This window comes from Sceloporus undulatus, chromosome 4 (genome assembly GCF_019175285.1).
Source record: "Sceloporus undulatus isolate JIND9_A2432 ecotype Alabama chromosome 4, SceUnd_v1.1, whole genome shotgun sequence".
Lineage (NCBI taxonomy): Eukaryota > Metazoa > Chordata > Lepidosauria > Squamata > Phrynosomatidae > Sceloporus > Sceloporus undulatus.
The window spans coordinates 171996346-172018825 of record NC_056525.1 but is presented as its reverse complement, the minus strand read 5'-3'; the positions used below and the strand labels follow the sequence as shown (position 1 = coordinate 172018825).

The following is a 22480-nucleotide window of genomic DNA, read 5'->3' as shown; positions in this document are numbered from 1 at the left end:
GTACCCATGGATCCTTGGCAGGCAGCACTACTTCTCTCACCGCCCACTCACTCAAAAGGCTTTTCTTCTGCTGCTCTGCCCAGGCAAGCATTTTTTTTCCTTCCAATGCCCAATGAGGCATAGGGGGTTGAAATAGTCAATAGGAGCATTGGGGTCAAACAGTTAATAGGAAGCAAGCCTGGGGTCAGGGAGGAGATGCCTGCACTGCAGGTTCAGCAGCACCTAATCCTTTCCCTCAAGTGGTTTCTAGTTTCTTTTCTAGCTTATCTAACTTTATTTATTCTGCTGTACTGTACTGTGAAATCAGGTAGGGATAGATTTCTCAGAAGAGAAAGGGCAAGGAAAGGTGAGAAGAAATAATTAAAGAGTTGGTGTGGAGACGGAACTTGCTTGCACTAGCATCATATGACGAGCACTAATTTTTGTAACATTGATGTTACAAAACATCAATGTTTTGATGTTTTGTAACATTGCCAGGGACATTGTGGGAATGGCTGTCAATGTTGTGACATTATTCTGTTTATAAATTCATAAAAGTTCCATGGTGTCACTCTTCTGAGCAGGGTTATTTATGATGTTATATAATTTAGATGCCAAAAATAAAAGCTAAATTGAGCAATTCTTGCCTACTGTGCCTTTATCACTGAGAGAGAGAATAAGGAACTGGAGCATCTACAAAAAGGAGAGAAAATGTTTCCAATAAACAAAAAGATGAAAAGTGAAAATAAGTTGTATGTATTGACTTTGGCCAGGTCATACTCTCTCAGCCCCAGAGGGTGGCAATGGCAAATCCCCTCTGAAGAAACTTGCCAAGAAAACGTCATGATAAGTTTGGCTTAGAGTTGCCTAAATTAGAAACAACTTGAAGACGCACAATAAAATTTTAAAAATTAGTATCTCTGCAATTAATATTTTATTATAATATACAAAATCTTATCGGTAGTATCCAAGTAATACACTGTTTACATATTTGACATTTAGAGGCCACTGATAGTTTCATGTTGTAGCACCAATTGTTGGCTGCCCTAAAGGACATGGAAAAAAGGAATTACTCTCTGCAGCAATTTCTTATTTTCTGGCATTTGAACTACCTAACTTTATGCTTCAGTTCTATATTTAAAAAGATAGGAGAGTTGCCAATAGAGCACACCAAGACAAGAAATCAGAAATTTTTAGAAATCCCAGTCATTCTCTGAGTGTACTGAAGTGTCTTGAAGTCTGTAAGGAATATTCTTTATAATCCAGTTATGGCTCAACCTCCTCACTCATCTCACTGATGATATTACATCAGTTTGTCTAACATTCAGTTGTTTAGCTGATATTATCAATCTTGCCTTTGTACAGAAAGAATTCCCTGTTCCTGAACAGTTCAAGACATCATGGGATGGATCCAAGTTGGTCACTGACCCTACAGAGATTGTTGCTTAACTTTATAGGGCTATATGGAAACCATAGTCTACAATCTCCAAAGATATTGAGCCTAAAGAAAACAGCAGCAGTGAATAAGCCTTCAAGCAGATACTCTGTGCCCTAGAAACTATAGGCTCTACTACATATGGTATTTTTCCTCCATTGAGATCATCTTTATGTAGGAGGGGAAAATATACTGATGTACACTGTTTTGTTTGGGAAAGGCATGAATGTTTATTTTGCCATGGTTACATGAGCTTGGAATCCACTCTGCACAGTCCTGGTACACATTTTTAATGCATCCTGATATTCTTAAAATGTTCACAATTTGCCTTTGTGTGCAAATAGATTATATGTAATATGTGAATGTACAAAGATTTTAAAAATTAACCATTCAGGTTGTTGGCAATTTCACTGAATACAATAAGCCAAATGTCTGCATGATACACTTTGTAATGTTTCAATGCATTCCTTTTCTATGTTTTGGCTGGTAATAAAATAAATAATATGAATATGGTAAGATGTTCAGTTTAGATTTGAGATCCTTTGTACATCGTATTGTGATACCGGACCCTAGAAAGTCTGTAGTTCTATAAGGTCTTTGTGCTTTTAAAAGTAAAAATGTACAACTCTTAGCTACATTTGCTAATGGAAAAGAGGGGCTAGATATTTCAGTTACTTATTTCAGTAATGTGAGTATCTTGAGTTTTTTGGTTCAATTTCGAGCTAATTTGTTTGTTTCAGATTAGTTCAGAATCATTCTAGAAAATGTTAGCTTAAAGGTTATCTTTCTGTATTCAACTAGGTTTTTACTTCTCATCTGGGTATGTCCTTGACTTGAGCGATTTTTTTCTTTATAGACTATATATAGTTACTAATGTTAATTTAACTATCTAATCTGAACTGAGTAATGTGGGGGCATTATTTCTCTTTGATCTATAAAATACAGTACTACATATTTTCATGAACCTGCCAGTCCAAAAGATCATCAAATGCAACCTTGTTTAGGGGTAGGGATCTGCTGGCCCATAGAGTAAATCTGGTTACTTGAAACTATATTAAATCTTAATGAAGATATAATTTGAATTAGAACAATTCTACATTTTAAAAAGAGGTGCTACATTCTTTAATGTTGTTATTTCTCTTCATATTTTATATGTAATAGCCCCACTATGCCTGCATACATAATCTACGTAACACCAAATTGCTACTAAATGGCATCAGTTTTATTAAATGTCCTCACCATCTGTGACTGTACTAAGATTTGCAATAAAATACAGTTCTAGAATGGTGAAGATTAAAATGGCTCCTAACAATGCAGAAGTTATCATCCTAGTTATAGATATTAGTTTATGTAAAGGTGGAGGTAACTCAGCTTTTATTTCCATTTGTAAGGTATGCATGCAAATGTTTAAAAACGTACATGAAGAAAAGCCATAGATTACTACTGAATAAGTTCTGAACTCAGACTAAAGGGGTTGTATTTTTTGAAAGGGGGAATTGGTTGTATAGTCCATATTGTTCCTTTTTAACACTAATGTGAAGTGTAGTATATGTATGACCTCAGCACATAGTACCTAATTATGATACTGATTTTAATTACTTGTAATACTTTGTAACAGTGAAATAATGGTAATATGCTTGCACAGCTAGATCAGGATTTAAATTGTGCCTACTGCACCTTACAAGGTACATAGTCCTTTTTTAATATTATATTTGATTGTAATATCTGTAGAGAATTACAACAAATAGTGCATATAATAATACAATTTTGCTATCTGATGTTTGATCTATATGTAATAATGTTGTGGCTTTAGTACATGCCATTTTTCAATAGTAAACTTATCACAAGAATAAAAATGTAACTTGTTTACATTGTTGAAGAGATTATTTATTGCATAAGCATGCATATTCTTTTTTTCATATGCAGACATCTAGTTTTGTGAACCACACTGGAAAGTTTTCTTTAATGTTTTTATACTAATTGGCAGAAGTAATAAATCCGTTTTCAGGCACACTGGCTGTATTCAGATGTAAACGTTTACCATTATTAAGCAGAGCTGCTCTCTCTTTCCCTGTTCCATTGATGTGACTGTGAAGAAGAGATTAAAAACTTTTGTTTTAATTTTAGATTAATCACAATTTAACATGTTATCTGAACTCTTAAAGTGTGGCCACCTATGGTTTGTTGAAAGAAAATGGCTTTATAAGCTATTATTTACATTTGGCTTTTTCCTATAAACTATAGTTAAAATTAATCGTAATTTATGTTTCAGATGACAATTAAATGGTATTCAACGTGTTAGGATAATGATCACATTAGAAGAGAAATACAGTGGGCCCTTGGTATCTGATGGGGTTTGGTTCCAGGACAACCCCCTGCCCCCAGATACCAAAATCCATGGATGCTCAAGTCCCATTATATACAGTGCTGTCATAAAATCAAGTCCCTTATATAAAATAGCAAGTCTGAACAAATCCACTTCGGTGACATCAAAGCTAACAGACAAATAAGTGGAACAGCCTCAACCCTTGCTAGGAATAGGATTCTCAGTTTACTACAAACACTGGGGATTGCAGTGTTGGGAACTCCAAATGTTATAGGATATTGTTCTTGTTGTGTTCCCTTAAATAGTTTCTGGTTTATGACAACCTTACGGCAAAAAAAAGGGGGCTTTCTCTTTGCCTTCATCTGAGGCTGAGAGAATGTGACTTGCCAGAGGTCACTAGTGGGTTTCCCTGCAGAACAGGGATTCAAACCATGCTCTCCAGAGCCCAAGTCCTAGCTCAAACCATTACACCATGCTGGTTTTCTAAGTGTGTAGGTGTGTGTTTGTGCATTTAAGTTGCCTGTCAACTTATGGCAAGCCCGTGAATTTCATAGGGTTTTCTTAGGTAAGGAATATTCAGACATTGACATTAATCCTTAAAGCAGAGTGGGAATTGTATGCCCTCCAGATGTTGTTGAACTGTTATTCCTAGGAAACTTAGGTGACACAGTCAACTGTGAGAATGCTGGAAGTGCAGTTCAGAAACATCTGGAGAGCCACGATTCTCACCCCTGCCTGAAAAGGAAGCTAAAAAGCAAACACACCTGACTTACTGATCAACCAGATTTGAAGTACTGATTCCATATAGCCACCAGGTGGCAGAAAGCCACCAAATTGTAAACAATTCCCAAATACAGTGGTCCCTCCACATTTGCTGGGATTAGGAGTGAAGGACAGCTGTGAATGTGGAAAAAAACACAAAGAAAAAACACTATTCTTTTTACCTAAGAGAATACCTCTCTAGGGATCTCCATATCCTCTATGGTCAACATCTGCCAGAAGGTCATCGTAGAATCATGTTGGAGGACCTACAGATGTCTAGAGAAGTGTTTTCTCTAGGAGCTTCTAGGTTCTCCAACAGAACTCTATGGTCAACTTTTTGCGCTGCAGGACCTAGAGATTCCTGGAGAGAACATATTAATCAGAACCGCAAATAAGCAAATCCGCAAAAGTCAAAATTGCAAATGCAGAGGGCAGACTGCACTCCTTGGAGAAGAATGAAACACAGACGGTTTGAAAAATATAGAAGACAGCTCCAATCCTGTATACACTTAGCTGGGAATAAACTCCACTGAATTCAGTGTGGCTTACTTCTGAGTAGGCATGTATAGGATTGTACTGTTGGTATGTCAGATTTAAAGATAATTCTGTCTGGGAGAAAAAAACCACGTCCAATTATGTAGTATGTACATTATTAGCACTGTACACAGAAGTGCGATCAGTCAATATAGTCAGAACTAAAGCAGAAAACAGTATTTTTGAATAAATGTGACTACATATACAGTAGCTAGGTTAGCTTTAACCTAGCTATGATATACTGTTTTCCCATTTATTCAAATAGACTACTATTTGAGTACTGGCATAAGAGCGTACATTATCAGATAGTAGGATTATAGTTGATAATTAAAGCAATTGGAGACTTGACCTGTGAACTGAATGCTAACCATCCTGCCTCCTGCCTTATTTACCTTCTTGCCTGATTAAGAATCTTTGAGCAATTGAAAGCTTGCATAGCATTGTTTTGTGAGTTTTTCAAATGGCCCAATAAAGAATTTGCCTTGATATGGAGTAACCACAGGATTTCAAATGTCAACGTTCTAAAGTCTGAGTCTTATTTACCTTTCATTATGTGGGAGTAAGTCTTCCTTGTCTCTTAACTAAATTTATATACACAGGGGCTGCAAGATTTTCTGTTCACCTCAACGACAGCTGAATCTCAATCTTAAACCTGCAACAATATTTATTTAAAAGGAAGGAAGTCGTATCAGTTATTTAAACCCTGGGAATGGATTTTTTTAATCTCACAGCTGCATCAGAACATTCTCTTAAATTAGCCCAAGACTATCTTTTGGTCTGTTCTGATAGACAAATGACCAGAAATAGGATTTCATACAACTGAAATCATCTGAAGATATAAATGAAAGGGTGTTTGTGAGCATGATCTTCATCAGTTCATCGTAAGCTTTTGCGGACATCAGCCTACCACATCAAAAGAATCATCAGAGAAAGTTGCTTTGGGCCACCTAGCCTAGTACTCCTGGCCCTGCCTGGCAGCATTTTCTATAGGTTTCAAGTAGTCAGCCCTCCATATCCACGGATTCAACCATCCATGGTTTGAAAATATTCCAAAAAGATATAAATTCCAAAACGCAAATCTCCAATTTTCTATTTTGTGTAACGGACACCATTTCACTATACTATTGAATTTAAAGGGACTTGAGCATCCATAGATTTTGGTATCCACAAGGGGTCCTGGAATGAAACCCCAGGGCCAACTGCAGCTGGAACTAGAAAAAGAACCCTGACATGTAAAAATATATCAATGAACACTGAAGTTAGGATGCTCCATGCCATCGTATTTTCAATGTCTATGTATGGCTGTGAAAGCTGGACTGTGAAGAAAGCTGATAGGAAGAAAACCAACGCATTTGAGAGGTGGTGCTGGAGAAGAGTGCGGAGCAATGGCGTCACCATCGGGGAGCAGGCCACACCAGGTGGCACCTTTAGGGGGTGACACCACTGCTCCTCAAACACCTGCCTTTTGGCAGAAGCAGGCTGTGGCATTCATCTGCTTCCCTTTAAAATGTTTTATGAGATGCTGGGAGTGGGGCCAAGCTCAGTGGGAAGAGAAAGGAGAGGGCCCAGAATTTTTTTAAATTAAAATTTTAAATTTAAAAATTTCAATTTTTTCAAAACATTTTTCTTTTAATATTTTCTTTTAAAACATCACATTTTAACCAAATCTTCACTATCTATATGTAAATACATTTAGGATGTGTGTATAATATTGTAAACTGATGGTATAATTTTAACTTTGCTAGTTGTTTATGTCACAACTATCACCATTGCATTCAGTGGTATACGGGAATTACAATTTACAAGTAACGTCAGTGCAAAAAGGCATTACTAAGGATTCTTTACGGTGTGAAATGGGAAGAGGTCAATGGGGGGGGGGGAATGACACCATGAGTTAATGCACCAGGTGACACCAACACTATGAATCCCACTGGCCCATTTTGTCAATGGCAAGATTGGTTTTGCAGATCTGCTCTAATCAGTGGAACATGAATTAGTTGTGACTGACATCAATTTAATCCCGTAGTCACGTTGACGCCATGATTTAAGGGGCTATGAAATGTCTATTTGCATGTGCACATAGTATTTCTTTCTCTTTTTTTCTGCCAGGCTTGATAAACTTTTATATTGACTGTGGATGATAGTTTATTTACTTACTTACTGTATTTATACCCCACTCTTCAGCCCTAAAGGCTGTCAGAGCAGCTTACAGATAATTATTTAGACAGTTCCCTGCCCTCGGGCTTACGATCTAAAAAGTTGTAATCTAATGCAGTCAGAGGGCACCAGTGTGGTGTCGCGGCAATGAGACGCAGAGACAGGAATGGGGGTGCAAAAACTTAGCTGGCCAGGTCTTGGCCAGCCCTTTTTATTCACATCAGGGTTACATCAGGGTTACATTATCTCATAGTACATCAGAAGGCAATTTGAGAAATCAGGGACCAATGTGTATTCAGGAGAATCCTAATTAGTAAAGGGAGCAGGATGTGTACACTGGCTCAGCCGAATCAACATGGGCTTATCCAATTATGGATAAAGCATTGTCATCCAGAAGGCGAGTCATGGCCTCGTGGTTTGCCAGCGAGGCTATCACATCTCATTCTCGGTAAACATTGCTATCCTGGGAGGGGGCGCATCCCCTGGGCTTCCCAGGGAATGCCACAGTGTGGGGAATGCAACGTTCAGATATCAGGATGCCGCGGACGTCCCAGAGCAAATCATGTCTGAACTCTCCCTTGAGGTCAAGATGGCTGAACTGAGGCTGCTGTACTTTGGCCCCACTTTGGATGCCTCATGAGAAAAGGGTGACCAGGTGTCCCAAGCGCAGAGATTGTAAGCCTGAGGGCAGGGAACCGTGTAATTAAAAACAATAATAATTGTAAGCTGCTCTGAGAGTGTTCTTTGGGTATAAATACCATAAATAAATAAAATAATAAAAATGAGGACAAGGCACCATGAAATGGAGGGCGTTTAAGAAAAATGAAGGGCATTCCAACACAAAAGCTCGAAACACTCCCACAAATCCATGCCCCCACAGATGGTCCTCCTCAAAATGGAGGGCATTTTGGGATTCCTCCTGGACAGAAGGTTGAAATGGAGGATGCATCCTGGGAATGGAGGACAAGCCTTAGCCACCTTTCATGAGAAGGCCCTAGAAAGAGAGAATATATGGAAACGGATAAATATACGTTGACTTAAAGGGGAAAATTGGGAAAAGTGCAAAATAAATTGTATTGTTGTTTTGTTTTGGATTACGTATATAATTTGTGGGTGTACATAACTCTTATTTGCGTAGAAGATGTCTGTATAAAGTTTGACGTAATGGTTGCTTTTTAAATTAATTAAAAAATCTGACAAAATAAAGATTGGTGAAATTGAGAGAAGCAGGATAGACTTCACTGTTACTATGTTTAAATTTTGTATTATGTTCTGTTTTCTAGAACTCCATTTTATTTTATTCTTATTTTATATACAGTGCTGTGTAAAAATGTATAAACAGCACTTTATAAATAAAGTTAATAATAATAAAAACAATAGACAATATCCCTGAGGGGGTTGGCCCAGCTTTAACTGCCATGGCTCAAGGCTGTGGGATTCTGGGAATGGTGGTTTGTCGTAGGCCCAGAGCTCTCTCTGACAGAGGCTAAACAAAACTACAGTTCCCATAATTCCCTGGGCGATACCATCGGACACAGGTCTGAGAGGACGATGACCCCCCCCAGAACCAAAGTGGAACATTCCAATCCATAATGCGCCTGCGCTCTTTCACTCTCTTGGCCCCGCCCCCTGGGGGGTTTACGTCACGCGGGGCCGCTGCGTCACTCAGGCCTGGTCGAGCTTCGCGAGATATAAACGACACATTCCAAAGTGGAACGTTCCAATCTATAATGCGCCTGCGCAACCTCTCCCTCTCAGCTCCGCCCCGTGGGAGATTTACGTCACGCGGAGCGGCTGCGTCACTCAAGCCTGGTGGGTGAGAAAAACGAGACAACACTCGTACGCAAAGGAGAAAGGGAAGGCCTTGCGCATGCGCATTGCGAAACACAGGCAGTGACAGGCGCCGCGGAGGGGCCATGGCGGAGGAGCCCGCTGAGGATGGCGGTGGTCCTGCGGCAGGAGGAGGAAGAGATGCTGCTGCTACTGCTTCGTCTTCCTCCGCTCCGGAGACCCTCAGTGCTGGAGAGTACTCCCGTCGTGTACACCAATGGCTTTGGGACTCCTACTGCGGCTACCTCAGCTGGCAGAGCAGCGGCCTGGCTGCCCTTATGACGTCAACGACGGCGACTGCTCAGACCCCCGGCGCCTATTACTACAATAGCAGCGGCGGCGGCAGCAGCAACCCCTGCTACTACCTCCTCCTCGCGACCCCCGCCCCCGAGAGTGGCCCCGCCCCCTCCCGCGCGCCCTGGCAGCCCCCACCGCCCGCGCCCCCCCTCGCCCGGCACGCGCCCCCTGCCTCGCGCCCAGGCCACGCCCCCAGCAGCAACAGCAGCGCCGCCGCCGCCGCCTCTGGCTCCGCCCCCTCCTCCGCGAGGGACAGTGGCCGCCCGGCAGGTGAGGAAAAGGGGCGGGGTCCCTCTGAGGCTGAGAGAGTGTGACTCGCCTGAGGGCACCCAGTGGTTTTGTTATTGATGATTGATCACTGATCATTTTAAACCCAGAATTTTAACCAGAAATATCCCTTGGATGCCCCAGCATACGTCTCCATCCCTCCTGGGTTAGCCATCGATCAGCCTTTTTATCTGTATGTTTTGTTTCGCTCTCCTTTTGTTTAGGTTACAATCTTAAGTTAGGAGCCATTTGCAAATTGTTAGGACGTTTGACATTACCCACAATGACATTACCTTTGCTCTATGCTTTTCAGCACTATCATCTCCAGCTCTTGAGCAAGTCACATTCTGGAGTTTAACTGTTCTAGCACAGTTTCCCTGGTCTCTGAGGCTGAGAGAGAGGGACTTAAGGCCACACGCTGGGTCTCCACAGCTGATCAAGGATTTGGACCCTGGGCTCTGAGGCTGAGAGAGAGGGACTTGCCCAGAGCTGCCCAGTAGGTCTCCACAGCTGAATAGAGATTCAGATCTTTGTCTCTCGGTGGCTTAGTTCCAACACTCAAAACCACAAACTATTCTGAACTTTTCTTGGTCTAAAAGCATATCAGTCAATATGGAGATTGTTTTGAGTACCAGCTTAATACAGGTTGAGTCTCTCTCACCCAGGATTGTCCACATGGGTGGCTGAGGTAGTGGTGACTTTCTGATGGTTAAAACACACACAGACTTTAACATGGTTAAAAACAAAGTGTGTGACGTTTTTGTCAGTCTATGCCTACAGTGTCAGTGTACACTGTTGTTGTCTGACTTATGGCAACCCTAAGACTGTGGGTTTTCTTGGCAGGTTTCTTCAGAAGGGGTTTGCCATGGCCATCCTTGGAGGTGGAGAGAGTATGACTTGTCCAGGATTGCCAATAGGTTTATAGGGCAGAGCCAGGATTAAAACCCAGGTCTGCAGAGTCCTTCAGATAAGGAAGGCTCAACCTGTACAACATTGACCCCAGGCAATTTGGCATCAATCTGGGATGGCAGAATGGATGAAGTTTGTGGAAATAGTGGTCTGTGGTGGGAAGAGGTGCCTTAAAGATAACCCCTTTTTAATTTAAGGCATAAGTTTTCTTCAGAAGTATGGATTTGGCAGGTAGGAGTGTGTCTCTGTGTGGATGTTACATGTACAACTCCACACCTATTGGATGGCAAGGGAACGGTGACACAGGTTGGAAGCACCTGTAATGCATCTTTATGTGTGCCGCAAGAGAGTCTTGCTGTCCTGTTGCATCACAGTGCAATCTTGTAGTGTCTCTACAGGGAAAAATATTCCCAGTAGTAATTGACTGTGAACTTGAGGCTGAAAGAGGCTACTCATCTAGAAATGTTTGACCCTCTAAGGATTGTGGGTGTGTTGGAACATGAGTCTGGAAGAGTGATAGGTGGGTCACCATAGTAGCATCGTAATCTAAATGACAGCAGAGGAAAATTGAAGGCCCAGTCCAAGAGAAGCAAGAGCAGCTAATCTGATTTCTTTTATTACTCAGTTTTCATAATTTTTCACTACGGGGTCCTTCAGACATCGTATTTTCAAGTGAAACAATGGGAATAATCTCACTCACACATTTGTTATTCACACTATGGAACAACACCTCTGCAAGTTTGGTTGCTGACATGTGCCAGCGTTGAATAAACATGGAGACGACAATACGAATGTATTCAAAACACGTTCAAGGCATGCAGAGTTTAATCCCTGGTCTATTCGCATCAGTTATTCACACTGCCAGTGATGTGAATCTTTTTTAAAAAACGGGGGGGGGGGGACACCCAGTATCCATTATCCTGGGTTAAATGGGGGGTTTTGGCAACCCACATCCCAAACTTAATCAAGTGCATTCAGGATGTGTGCCAGATTCAACCTGGATTCATCCCGGATTACTTTTACCATCTGAATAACCCCTAAAACAGCAAATCCAATAACATCCAAACAGTGATAGCTTTATGGGGACAACCAAAATGCACAATTACATGTTGCAAGCTTTCAAAGTCACACTGGCTTCTTCATCAGGCAAACGGTAAAGAAATAGAAGATGTTAGTCATACACCTGCATTTTCTGTTTCTGGTCTTAGTTCAGCTTTGGTACTTTTCACCAAAGCACTGCAGAAATAAATTCCATATTAACTGATCTGCTTTTTAAACCTATAAATCCAGAATATTTTGTGATTTGAGTATTGGAGATCAGGGTTCAAGTCCCTCTCAATCATGGAAGCCTGCTTGATGACCTTGGGAAAGTCACACACTCTCAGCCCAAGTGGCAAACATCCTCTGAGCAAATCATGCCCAAAAGACCCTATACAAGTCGAGCCTCTCCTGTCGAGTATTTCGAAACACAGTTGGCTCTCCACATTTGGGGCTTTGACTGTTTGTGGTTTTGATTAATACATTCTCTTTAGGAATCTCTTAAGTTCTCCAGTGCAATTCTTTTGACGTTGACCATAGAGTTGTGCTGGAGAACCTAGAGGTTCCTAGAGAAAACATTTCTCTAGGGATTTGTAAGTCTTCCAGCATGATTCTGTGACCTAATTCTGGCAAATGTTGACCATAGATTTGCACTGGAGGACCTGGAGATTCCTAGAGAGTTGTTATTGAGGTAAAAAGAATGGTGGTTTTTTAAATTTTGAGGTAATTCCACATGAATGGGGGTCCTTCACCCCTAACCCCAGTGAATGTGGAGGGACCACTGTACTCCAAAAACCAAAAAATTGTTATGGGTGGCTGAGAAAGTGACACCTTTGCTTTCTAGTGATTCGGTGGACACAAACTTTGTTTCTTGCACAAAATTATTTAAAATATTGCATAAAATTACCTGCAGGCAATGTGCAAAAGGTGTATATGAAAATGAATTTCATATTTAGAATTGAGTCCCATCTCCAAGATATATTATTATATATGGATATGCAAGTACAGGTATTGTTTTGGATAAGAAATATTCAGCCTGTAATAGGCTTGCCATAAATCACAATTGACTTGAAGATATATAAGAAATGGATTATTCCCCAAATGGATTTAAAAAAAAAGAGCACTCTCTTCTTCTTGAACCCTGTCTCACTATTCACCAGCAGCATGCCAGGAGGCATTGCCCAGTTGCTTCCACTTGCAGCTAAACCAACTAAGGACCTTTGGCCTGTTTTGTTTGTCATGTTACCTGAGCAATACAGATCTGTGATTTAGCTGCTCCCTTTGCAAGCAGGTGCCAGCAAAATGGTTTGTCATTGTTCACAGCGAAAGCCAAATACGTCCTCTCAGTTCTTGTATTTTGTTCTTTAAAATTTATTAATTCCATCAGCCTATCCTTCGTCCAAATCGCACTGCAGAAATAATCCAGTTTGAGACTGCTTTAACTGCCCTGACTCAATGCTAGGGAATTCTGGGAGCTGTAGTTTTGTGAGACATTTAGCCTTCTCTGTCAAAGATCTCTGGTGCCACAACAAACTACAATACCCAGGATTCCCTAGCACTGAGCCAGGGCAGTTAGGGCGCTCTCAAACTGGATTATTTCAGCAGTGTGTTTTTGACCTTAGTCCTCAAGTGGTTTATATCAATAAAATATAGATAGAGGCACCCATAATTCTACAAAAGTTAGTAATATAAAATGCAAAATCCAAATATCTAGTATCAGGCCTTTATGGAGAACCAAGTCTCTTTTAGTCCACCACTCAGAGCAGAAGCTTGTCTAGTCTAGTCCTCATCAGGTCTTTACCATGTGAACTTCTTGGAGCAGAGTTTGCACTGTGTTAGGAAGAGATGGAGCTTCAGGTGAGGCATGGGATGCCCAAGTTCCCTGCCAAAGGTCTAGATGTGTTGCACCAGAATGTACAAGAAGGCTAGAATCCTGTGTGAAGCCCCTCTCAAAGCTTGCAATGTTGTGGAAGGGCAGGATATAATGACTAGTGAAAATGTGCCACCCAGGGTTGTCCTTGAGCCTTTCATGGCCTCCTACTCATCTCCATTTTTGAAAATTCAAAATGCCTCCTAGCACCTTTGGGCAGCTTCACTCTGATTCTTCTCTTGGCTCTTTTATGCCTAGAGGGGTCTTTTTTCTAAATTAGAAGTGACCTCAAACCTATTACCTGGTTTGAAAAAGCTTGGGCTTAAAGCAGCATGGGGTGTGTGTGTGGCATAATTGTCCTTGTGCCTCTGAGAGTTCAGGGGAAATTTTTAATAACATAAAAATAAAAATGCGGTGGGTTGTATGGCAGGGACAAGCCTCTGCGGTCCAGTAGTAGGCATATATGTTCCAAGCACCTTGAGTAGTAACTCACCCCTGCCAGAGGGTCAAGCTGTGAATAAAATACAAGTGATAAAATGTCATTCAACCTGGTGTGGTTTCCTGTTGTTTCTCTGACTTTCCTAACATGATGCCAGCAACTATAATTTTATATCACAGAGTGTTGGAAATGATTATGTAAGATTTAATAAACTGAAATTTATATACAGTGCAATTTTTCAAGATGTTTAATTTGGATTTAAGTGTATTGAATACTGTTTTGCTTTTGGGTTTTTTTCTTCTCAAAAACAGGTCGTGAATATATTATCCCATCCTTGGCTCATAGATTTATAGCAGAGATGGTGGATTTCTTTATTCTCTTCCTTATCAAGGCAACTATAGTTCTGAGTATTATGCATCTCAGTGGAATAAAGTAAGTTACACAGTACATTATGTAACTATAACAAGTTTCATTCCTCTGCTTCTTAACACCCTATAGTTTCATTATGGTAGTAAACCTAATTTTCATTGTGGTATAGAAAACCAGGTGCTGTAAGGCTATATTTCAGAGGAACGAAATGGCATAAGCACCTCTTGAGTATTGCTTGCCTAAGAAACCCCTATGAAATTCATGAGGTTGCCATAAGACAGGCAATTTGAAGGTACGAACCTGCGTATGCGTGCACACACACAGAGAGAGTAAATTTGGGTCTATTTGTTTAATGTTACATATGGAGCTTACAAGGCTAAATGCTCTTCTGTAGCAAATCAAATAAACCTGGAATGAACAGAACTAAATATTAAAGAGAGTAGTGTTTCTGACAAATCTAGACTCTTATGTGAAATGTTATTTCTTTCCATCGCAAAGCAGTTCCTATCTGTTGACTGAAGCAGAACAGCTCAAAAACCAGTTTGCTTTATTTTTTAGTGAGAACTACTGAATTGGAATATGTTAAACTTACTGATTTTATGCACATTGGAGAAACATTAAGTAGGGGACTCTCTTTAGACTAACCTCATTCTTCAGTGTTTCTGTTTGCAGCCAAACTTTGAGGCTAAGCAAATGCAGCATTTTTAAAAGTAATTGAGTCTTTTGATAGGCCTTGGTGTTGGTAACTAGAAGTGTAATGAGAAATATAGTATTATCTGAGTACAGAGAAACACATTTGGAAAGCCTTGTATAACTTCTGTTTAGATTATGAAATTTGTTGTTAACTGCCATCAGCTTATGCCAGCCGTCACTTATGGTGACCTTATGAATGAGAGACCTTCAGGTCTCTGTATCATCAACAGGTCCTGCAGACTCAGGCCATTCAGAAATGCAAATATTGTCTTTTTAAATGAGCCATGTTTTCTCATGATATGTCCAAGGTACGGATCTTGTGGAAGGCGTCTCTGTCTTTCTTTTTTGTCATCATCTTATTTATTTGTTATAGTAGTTCTCTTTGTCTCTGAGTCTCTGAGCACAAGTTGCTGAACAGTTGCGTACAGGGTTCTGAACCTATTTCTGTTACCTTTTAATTTGTTTCTTCTCATTTGTTCTTAACTGCTTGAAGAATTTGTCCATCATAATGCAGTACCTTGGTGTTTTCTGGTAATACAGCATTACACTGGCTGATACACATTGATATCCAACACTGAAAGCTTCATTTGGATTATTTGCTTATCTCATAATAAGAAAAGCAGAAGAAGTAACATTTATTTGTTATAACCTTATAAACCAGCCTTCCTTAAGGTGAGGCTTGCCAGATATATTAGACTACAGCTCCTTGGATGCCTAGCCACTAGCTGTGTTGGCTGATGGTAATTGGTTAAATATATTGAGATGTACCAGGTTTAGGAAGACTGTTTCAAACCAGAAAGCAGTCTCATTGGGTAATGTGGCACTGGAGCATGTTTAAGCCCACCCAGTAAGTTCATTACAGAAGTGAGATTCATCTTGAGACTTCTTGCATTTTATTCATTTCATTATATTCACTTTTGTTAATGTGGGGTGATATTGCAGTCATTAAAAGTGAAATGTAGGAACCTGTTAATTATGAAATGAGTATACATTCTTGAGTTAATGTGATGTAAATATAACTGGGATTGACTAAGATCTAAATAGTTTGTCAGTGTTGTGTGGTGTTGAATTCCTTCTACTTCAAAACCACCTTTAACACCAACTGAATGCTTCTTCTCTAACAGCAAAATATCCATTGATTCATAGAATCTAAATTGTTCTATGATACTGTATGTTGTTGTTTATCATACTAATATTAAATTTTGGATGCAGGGATATTTCCAAATTTGCCATGCACTACATTATAGAAGAAATTGATGAAGACACTTCCATGGAAGACTTGCAGAAAATGATGGTAGTGGCCCTTGTCTACAGATTGCTAGTCTGCTTCTATGAGGTATCTAAACCCTAGCGACATAACAGGACCCACTGTACAGATGATGTCCCTTGATTGTCTAAGTGAATAAAGACCAACTTTGCCAGATATAGCCTTAACGAATGAGCTCCATTGTAATAACTATTTCTGCTGATGCCACCTTCCACAAACCTGCCTCTTAAACCAGGCAGCGCCCCAATGAAGGTTTGTCAAGGTGATGCAGATCAGGGCACTGTGAAATGATGACTGCATCTCTCTCCCATTTTGCAGGGCTTGTTAAGGCAGGAAGCTGGAGACACACCTCAGAGTCTTTCCACAGCTGCATGCCCTGCAACCAGGAGAGCACTGCAGTCATAATTTCCCAGTGTCCCAATCTGTTGTGCCTTAGAAGTTCTTTGGATGGGGTGCTGCCTGGGTTAAGAGGTCTCATTTGGTCATTAATGATCATAAGTGTGAATCCCAAATTACAAGATTGTAAATCTGGTTTATGATCTTGTAATTATGAATAGATTGCCAGCCCTGTTTTTTAAATAATACATGCCTTAATTTTTAGTTAACCTAAGCCTATAAATATTGAGAACATTCAGAAAAGCAATTGGCATTGATTTTTTTCTCTATCTGTCTATAAAATGATGTCCCAAAGTGCCGTTACATTCAAATGTGACCAAGAACCAGAACCCGCAAGAAACTATGTAGCTCAGAGCAGTCTGAGATTTGTTTCCAGTCTTACTGAGTCATCAGCAGCAGGTTACAGGTTATCCCTTCTAATTTAATAATCTGATTACATGAGATATTTATAATTCTATCTCGGTTGCATCAAGAAGCCTTAATCAGTGTATTGTTGCACAAAATAAAGCTTAACATGTTTGGTGGTGATGAACATAAAATGGCCTTTTCCTTTCAGATTATATGTATTTGGGGAGCAGGTGGAGCAACACCTGGGAAATTTTTGCTTGGTCTTCGAGTTGTAACATGTGATACATCAGTACTTATTGCACCAAGCCGTGTGTTAGTGATTCCATCTTCCAATGTGAGCATGACAACGTAAGTTCTTTGTTTTTTTGTATCATTTCTTTGCCAATTCCTGTAAAATATAACAATTTTTTCCTAATAATATTGTGTTAAACAGCATTCTGTGCTGGCTACATGACCCACAGAATAGCCTTTGACAACGCTGGCTCCTCAGCTTAGTAACAGAGATGAGCATCGCGCCCTACAGTCAGACATGACTTGACAACCTTGTCAAAGGGGAATACCTTTACCTTTTAGTGTGTTAATATTTTCTCATTTGTAGTGAATTTGGCCATGGAATTTATTTAAAACATTTTTGTTGCTCTTCTTGATCCTGATTTCCAGGGTATAATTAGAGCAAAGATAATATACAGTGTTACCCCGGGATACGAATGCGCCGCCTTACGAAATTTCCGGGTTACGAAAAAATCCAATTGAAAAAAACTGTTCCGGGTTACGAAGGTTATTTCGGGTTACGAAAGAAATTTTGGTGCTTTTCGGCGCTTTTTCGCACCAAATCGCGGCTTTTCCCCATTAGCGCCTATGGGTTTTCGGCTTGCGAAAGCCTTTCGGGTTACGAAAGCGGCGGCGGAACGAATTATTTTCGTAACCCGGGGTAACACTGTATTTACTTTGTGTAGCAGTAGTGAAAGGCTGAACATTTACCTTGATAACTTAATGTTCCTTGTCTTCAAGGAAATAGGCAACACACTTCTCAAAGAATGGTATTATTTCTAATTCTTGTAAGTTATTGTCCTGATTTTTCATACTATTAATAGCACATGCTTCTGAAAGAATCAATGTGAAGAAAATGAAAGTACAGTTGTCCCTCCTAGTTCACGGACTTCCTGTTTGTGGTCTTGAATTTCCACAGTCAGTAGACCAGGAGGGACAAAATAGTGTATGTGTTCGTGGTGTGCACGCACATGACCTTACACAGGGACGCACAGCCATTACATCTAGTGGGGCTTGGATATTTGTGGTTTTTTTCAATTCATGAGGGGGGGGGTGTCCAGAACGGATCCCCCACAACTTGGAGGAACGATAATATGTGGAAAATAGAGTCCATGACACCTCCATAGTATCTACTTAAGGGTTTAAGCTCTACTCTGAGGAAGTGAAGGGAATGTTCCTAAATAATTCAGTCAGTAGAACACTTAGAGATGGATGACCACTCTAACAGAAGCATGCATCTCATCTTCCTTAATATCAAGTGCCCCAGGATTATATTTACTGAAGATATATTTTATCCATGTGGTTCATTGGAAAAACTGGACAAATAGTACACTTTGACTTATAAGCTACAGATGTGTTTTCACTCCTCTTTCTAGTATAGTTTCTTTAGATCTTCCTCCTCCAGCTCTGTTCCCTTTCTGGTGTTGGAAGTTTGTATCTTCTTGCTTCAGTTTTGGCAGTTCCAAATACCTTCTCTGTTACTCACTTTCTACACTGGGCTAGAGCTTCCTCTCTAACAGGGATGATGAAAGTGTGAGGTGTTAGAAAAAGGACTCTCCTGGGCCTAAAATGGCTCAGAGAGGACCAAGAACATTGTGTAACATCCCCTAGAGGGTGTTTGTAAGACAAACCAAACCAACAACTATTTAGGAGGTGTAATTCTCCTGGGGCCAATCATCTCCATAACCTCTGACAGCTGCTCTATAGGAACTGATTTGCTGAGCTTAATCAAGAAGTAACTTTTCAGTGTTAACACAGCTATTAAAGTCTCTGAACTGTAATGCTGTAGCACAATTTCTACTGTATCACTGAGTTAACACCGCTAATACAGTTACATTTTGTGAATGTAACATTTTAGTCAATAGATGATGTTTGGAATAAGTAATTAGACAACAGACAGTACTTGGGCAGTAATTAATACTGTAGTTGGTATATATAAATATCACATGACAGCCATCAAAAAGGCATTTAAGGTTATAAATACTTTTGTTTAAAATGCTTGTACAATGAATGGTCAAAGAAGGATAGTAGAACATAAAATTGAAGCAGCAAATCTGAGTTGTGAGTAAGGCAAATGAGTATGGAATGAGTATAAGAATAAATTATTAAGCAACAATGGAAAACAATATGCAACATCAGCATATTCTTAGGAGTGGCATATTAAAAAAATGAGTTTGCTATGACAGTATTATAATAGTTGTAATGTTATGTCAGCAGTCTCCATTCTCAACAACAAAACCCAGAGATGCTTTATTTTTTCTTCTCTTTCCAGGTCTACAATACGAGCTTTGATCAAGAATTTTTCTATTGCTTCCTTTTTTCCTGCATTCATTACCCTGCTGTTTTTTCAGCATAACCGAACAGCATATGATATTGTAGCAGGGACAATTGTGGTAAAAAGACATAGTGTCAGATGATAACCAAGAAAGGCTTGGATTTACTGTGCTAACATGCCGATAACTACTTGGATTTCTAAATTTCACTCCAGAACAGTGGCAGTGAAGATGCTGAACACATATCTCTTCCAGCCATGCTATAAATTGGTGAAAGGGGGCACTGGTTTGAGAATACCTTGAACTGAGCAAGAAGATGAGCTCCTTTCAGAAGACTTGCTTTACAATTACACTGTCTATAGTGTGTGAGAAATGCCAGTTTGGATTCTGTATTGAAAGGTAGTTGTTTTTATGAAGAGCCAAACTGTTTTAATTGCTGCAGGTAACCAAAGGGATTGATTACAGTGTTTGTAAAGTAAACTCTGGTACAAAGAGTTGTGTACTCCTGTTTTGATGGACAGTGAAGAATTTGCCACTTTATAAAAGCCTTATCATGAACTGCTTACACAAGCATTGTATTATTTCAATACTCAAATTTGTTTATAAACATTGTGTTAAATGTCTTGCATGATGTGGATATCTTGAACGTAATATAAATCACTGATCATGTCAGGTGTTATCATGAAAGACAAGCAATACTGCTATTGGTAAACACATAAATATTGTTGGCTCTGGCAGTAATGCTGTAGGTGAGACAATTCATTTAATCATGGCTTTAGAGGTTTCGTGAATTGTTTGGCATTCTTCCCTGTTGGCTTGCATAGGCTTTCACAGAGAGAATCTATGCAGCATTATTTACTTTTCTTATAAAAGCACAGAAAACTTAAAATGCGTGCAAAAAATTCACTTTCGTATGTATTTAATGAGAGCCAAAATAAGCTTGATAAAAGCAGAAGTTTATACATAGCATTTTACACCAGTTTATAACAAAATAAGTTTTTAAAAAACAGCCTAGTTTCACTGTTGCTAAAATCATACAGGGAATTTGTGCAAGATGTTTGAAAGACAAGTTATCAGTAGGTATACTTTCACTTCATCTGGTTTTGTGTCTAGATAACTGAAATTATACCAATTAAATAAAGCATATTTTGCATGATTTATTTTGACAACTGCAATATTATTTTAATCAGTGTCAGGTTTTTAGGCTTGACACACTTTTTAAAAAAATTCAAATACTATTCTGTATTTACTATAAGATACTTCTGATTTGCTCCTGATCAACCAATAGGGAGCTAATTTAGCCTAACAGGCTACATTGCTTTTAAAAAGTGTTCATGCTATTTTAAAAAAAAAGGTTTGATGACTATAATATACACTGGAGTTTCAGTTCTGGGAGTAAAAAAAAGATCCCCATTTAAGACGATTCAGACCTGAGCTGTGGGTTTCTTTTAGGAGAGGATGCATTAAGCTGGCTGAAATTCCCATTGGCCCAGATCTTGCATTGGGAGATGTTGCATCCAGGCATAACTATGGCCTGTTACAGACTGCCAAAATAAAGCTGCTTCGGGTCTCTTTGGAGGTATGCTATTTAAATGATACATGGGTCCTAAGGGTCCAGAGGTCACGCCAAAGCCACACTCCATTCCTAAGCACTGGAGTGCAGCTTTGGTGCAGCTTCCGGATTCTTAGGGTGCATGCATCATTTAAATAGCATACCTCCAAAGAGACCTGAAGCAGCTTTATTTTGGCAGTCTGTAACAGGCCCTTGTCTCTCCCTCCCATCCAACAAGACTCACCATCCATCTGTGGGAGTCCCAGCGGATGATGATTTAATTTTGCTTCTGACTATGAGGACATAGCCAGATGTTTCTTCATTGCTCTCTGCTGTTCACCAGCCACTAAATAGCTAAAGAAAGAGGGCCTCACAGAAGGATGGTGAGTCTTTGGGAGTAGGGATGATGTATGTATGAGAGTGAATTCCTCTCTCCGCAATGACAAAAAAGGGCAAGTGAGGGAAAGCTGGACTTAACATCTGTGTATGTTTCACTAACAGTGTGCCACAAAGCATCTGAAGACAGAGAAGAAAGCTAGAGTAGTGACCTTCCATACTTTTACAGAATACCAGCACCACTTTTCCAATTAGACAAATGATTAAGGAGCAGTGGACTAGGAAGAAGCAAAGCATCTTTTGCATTTCTCCTTTGCAGGAATTGTGACTAGCACTGTGCTCAGGTAAATTTGAATTGCTATGGGGTTCTTGGAAGGGATTCTGCACGAATACGTACCTCACTTTTGCTCTAAAATAAACTGAGTGAATAAAATGTGTATACCTTGATTGCTACCATTCTCTTGTGCAGGAAAGTAGAAGTAGAGGCATGTACATCTTTAGGCTTCAAAAAACAGGTATAAATAACGTTTTATTTCTGTAGTTTTCAGTAATGGGCATGAATACATCATGAGGAAAAGTGACTCACAGGAAGAACTAATCAGGCTGTGGGAGATTACCACCAATGTGTATTTGATGTGGTAAAGGTCTGTTACTACCTAGAACATGTACTTTTTCCTTGAATTATTATAACTTAACATCTTATCACTGGCTCTGAAATAACTGCTACTATGTGTGAAGAAATCAAACAGAGCTCTGTTTACCCCAAGTACTGTGTAGACATAGAGAAATCTCAGTATTGCATCCTGCACTGCTCTGGCTTCACTTAATGGTGGTTTCTTTTGGAGAACGGTATTCTGCTGCATCAATTGTGATTGGATTCATTGTTCATTTATGATGAGAAACAAGGGGAATCCCAACTCTCAGAGAAGTCATGACTGGAACAGTAAGTCATGCAGAAATGTGGGGTTGTGCTTACAGCATGGTGTTTGTATCTCAGATGTTCTGGATACACCAACAAATAGAAAGAAGGAAGAATTAAGTCAATGCTGCTACCCATAGTAGAGGTTACCATCAGATCACTGACAGGAGATTTCAGTGTTTTATGCCTGTGTTCTCCTCTGCCAGCATTACTG

General features: G+C 39.8%; 2 protein-coding genes across 2 annotated transcripts in view; both read left to right on the top strand.

Annotated features, from left to right (window-relative positions):
• Positions 1 to 3300, top strand: part of CAP2 (cyclase associated actin cytoskeleton regulatory protein 2) — a 68111-nt gene extending 64811 nt beyond the window's left edge. Inside the window, exon 13 of the mRNA XM_042465311.1 lies at positions 1345 to 3300. Within this exon, the coding sequence (XP_042321245.1) occupies positions 1345 to 1428 (84 nt within the window). The 3' untranslated portion in view covers positions 1429 to 3300. The remainder of the gene's footprint in view (positions 1 to 1344) is intronic.
• A 5616-nt stretch (positions 3301 to 8916) lies between these two features.
• Positions 8917 to 20615, top strand: FAM8A1 (family with sequence similarity 8 member A1). The gene is made up of 5 exons (XM_042464750.1): positions 8917 to 9590; positions 14155 to 14275; positions 16118 to 16241; positions 17125 to 17264; positions 19459 to 20615. Exons 1-5 carry the CDS (start codon positions 9110 to 9112, stop codon positions 19601 to 19603), a joined length of 1011 nt encoding a protein of 336 aa, XP_042320684.1. The 5' UTR covers positions 8917 to 9109; the 3' UTR covers positions 19604 to 20615.
• Positions 20616 to 22480: the final 1865 nt, after the last annotated feature.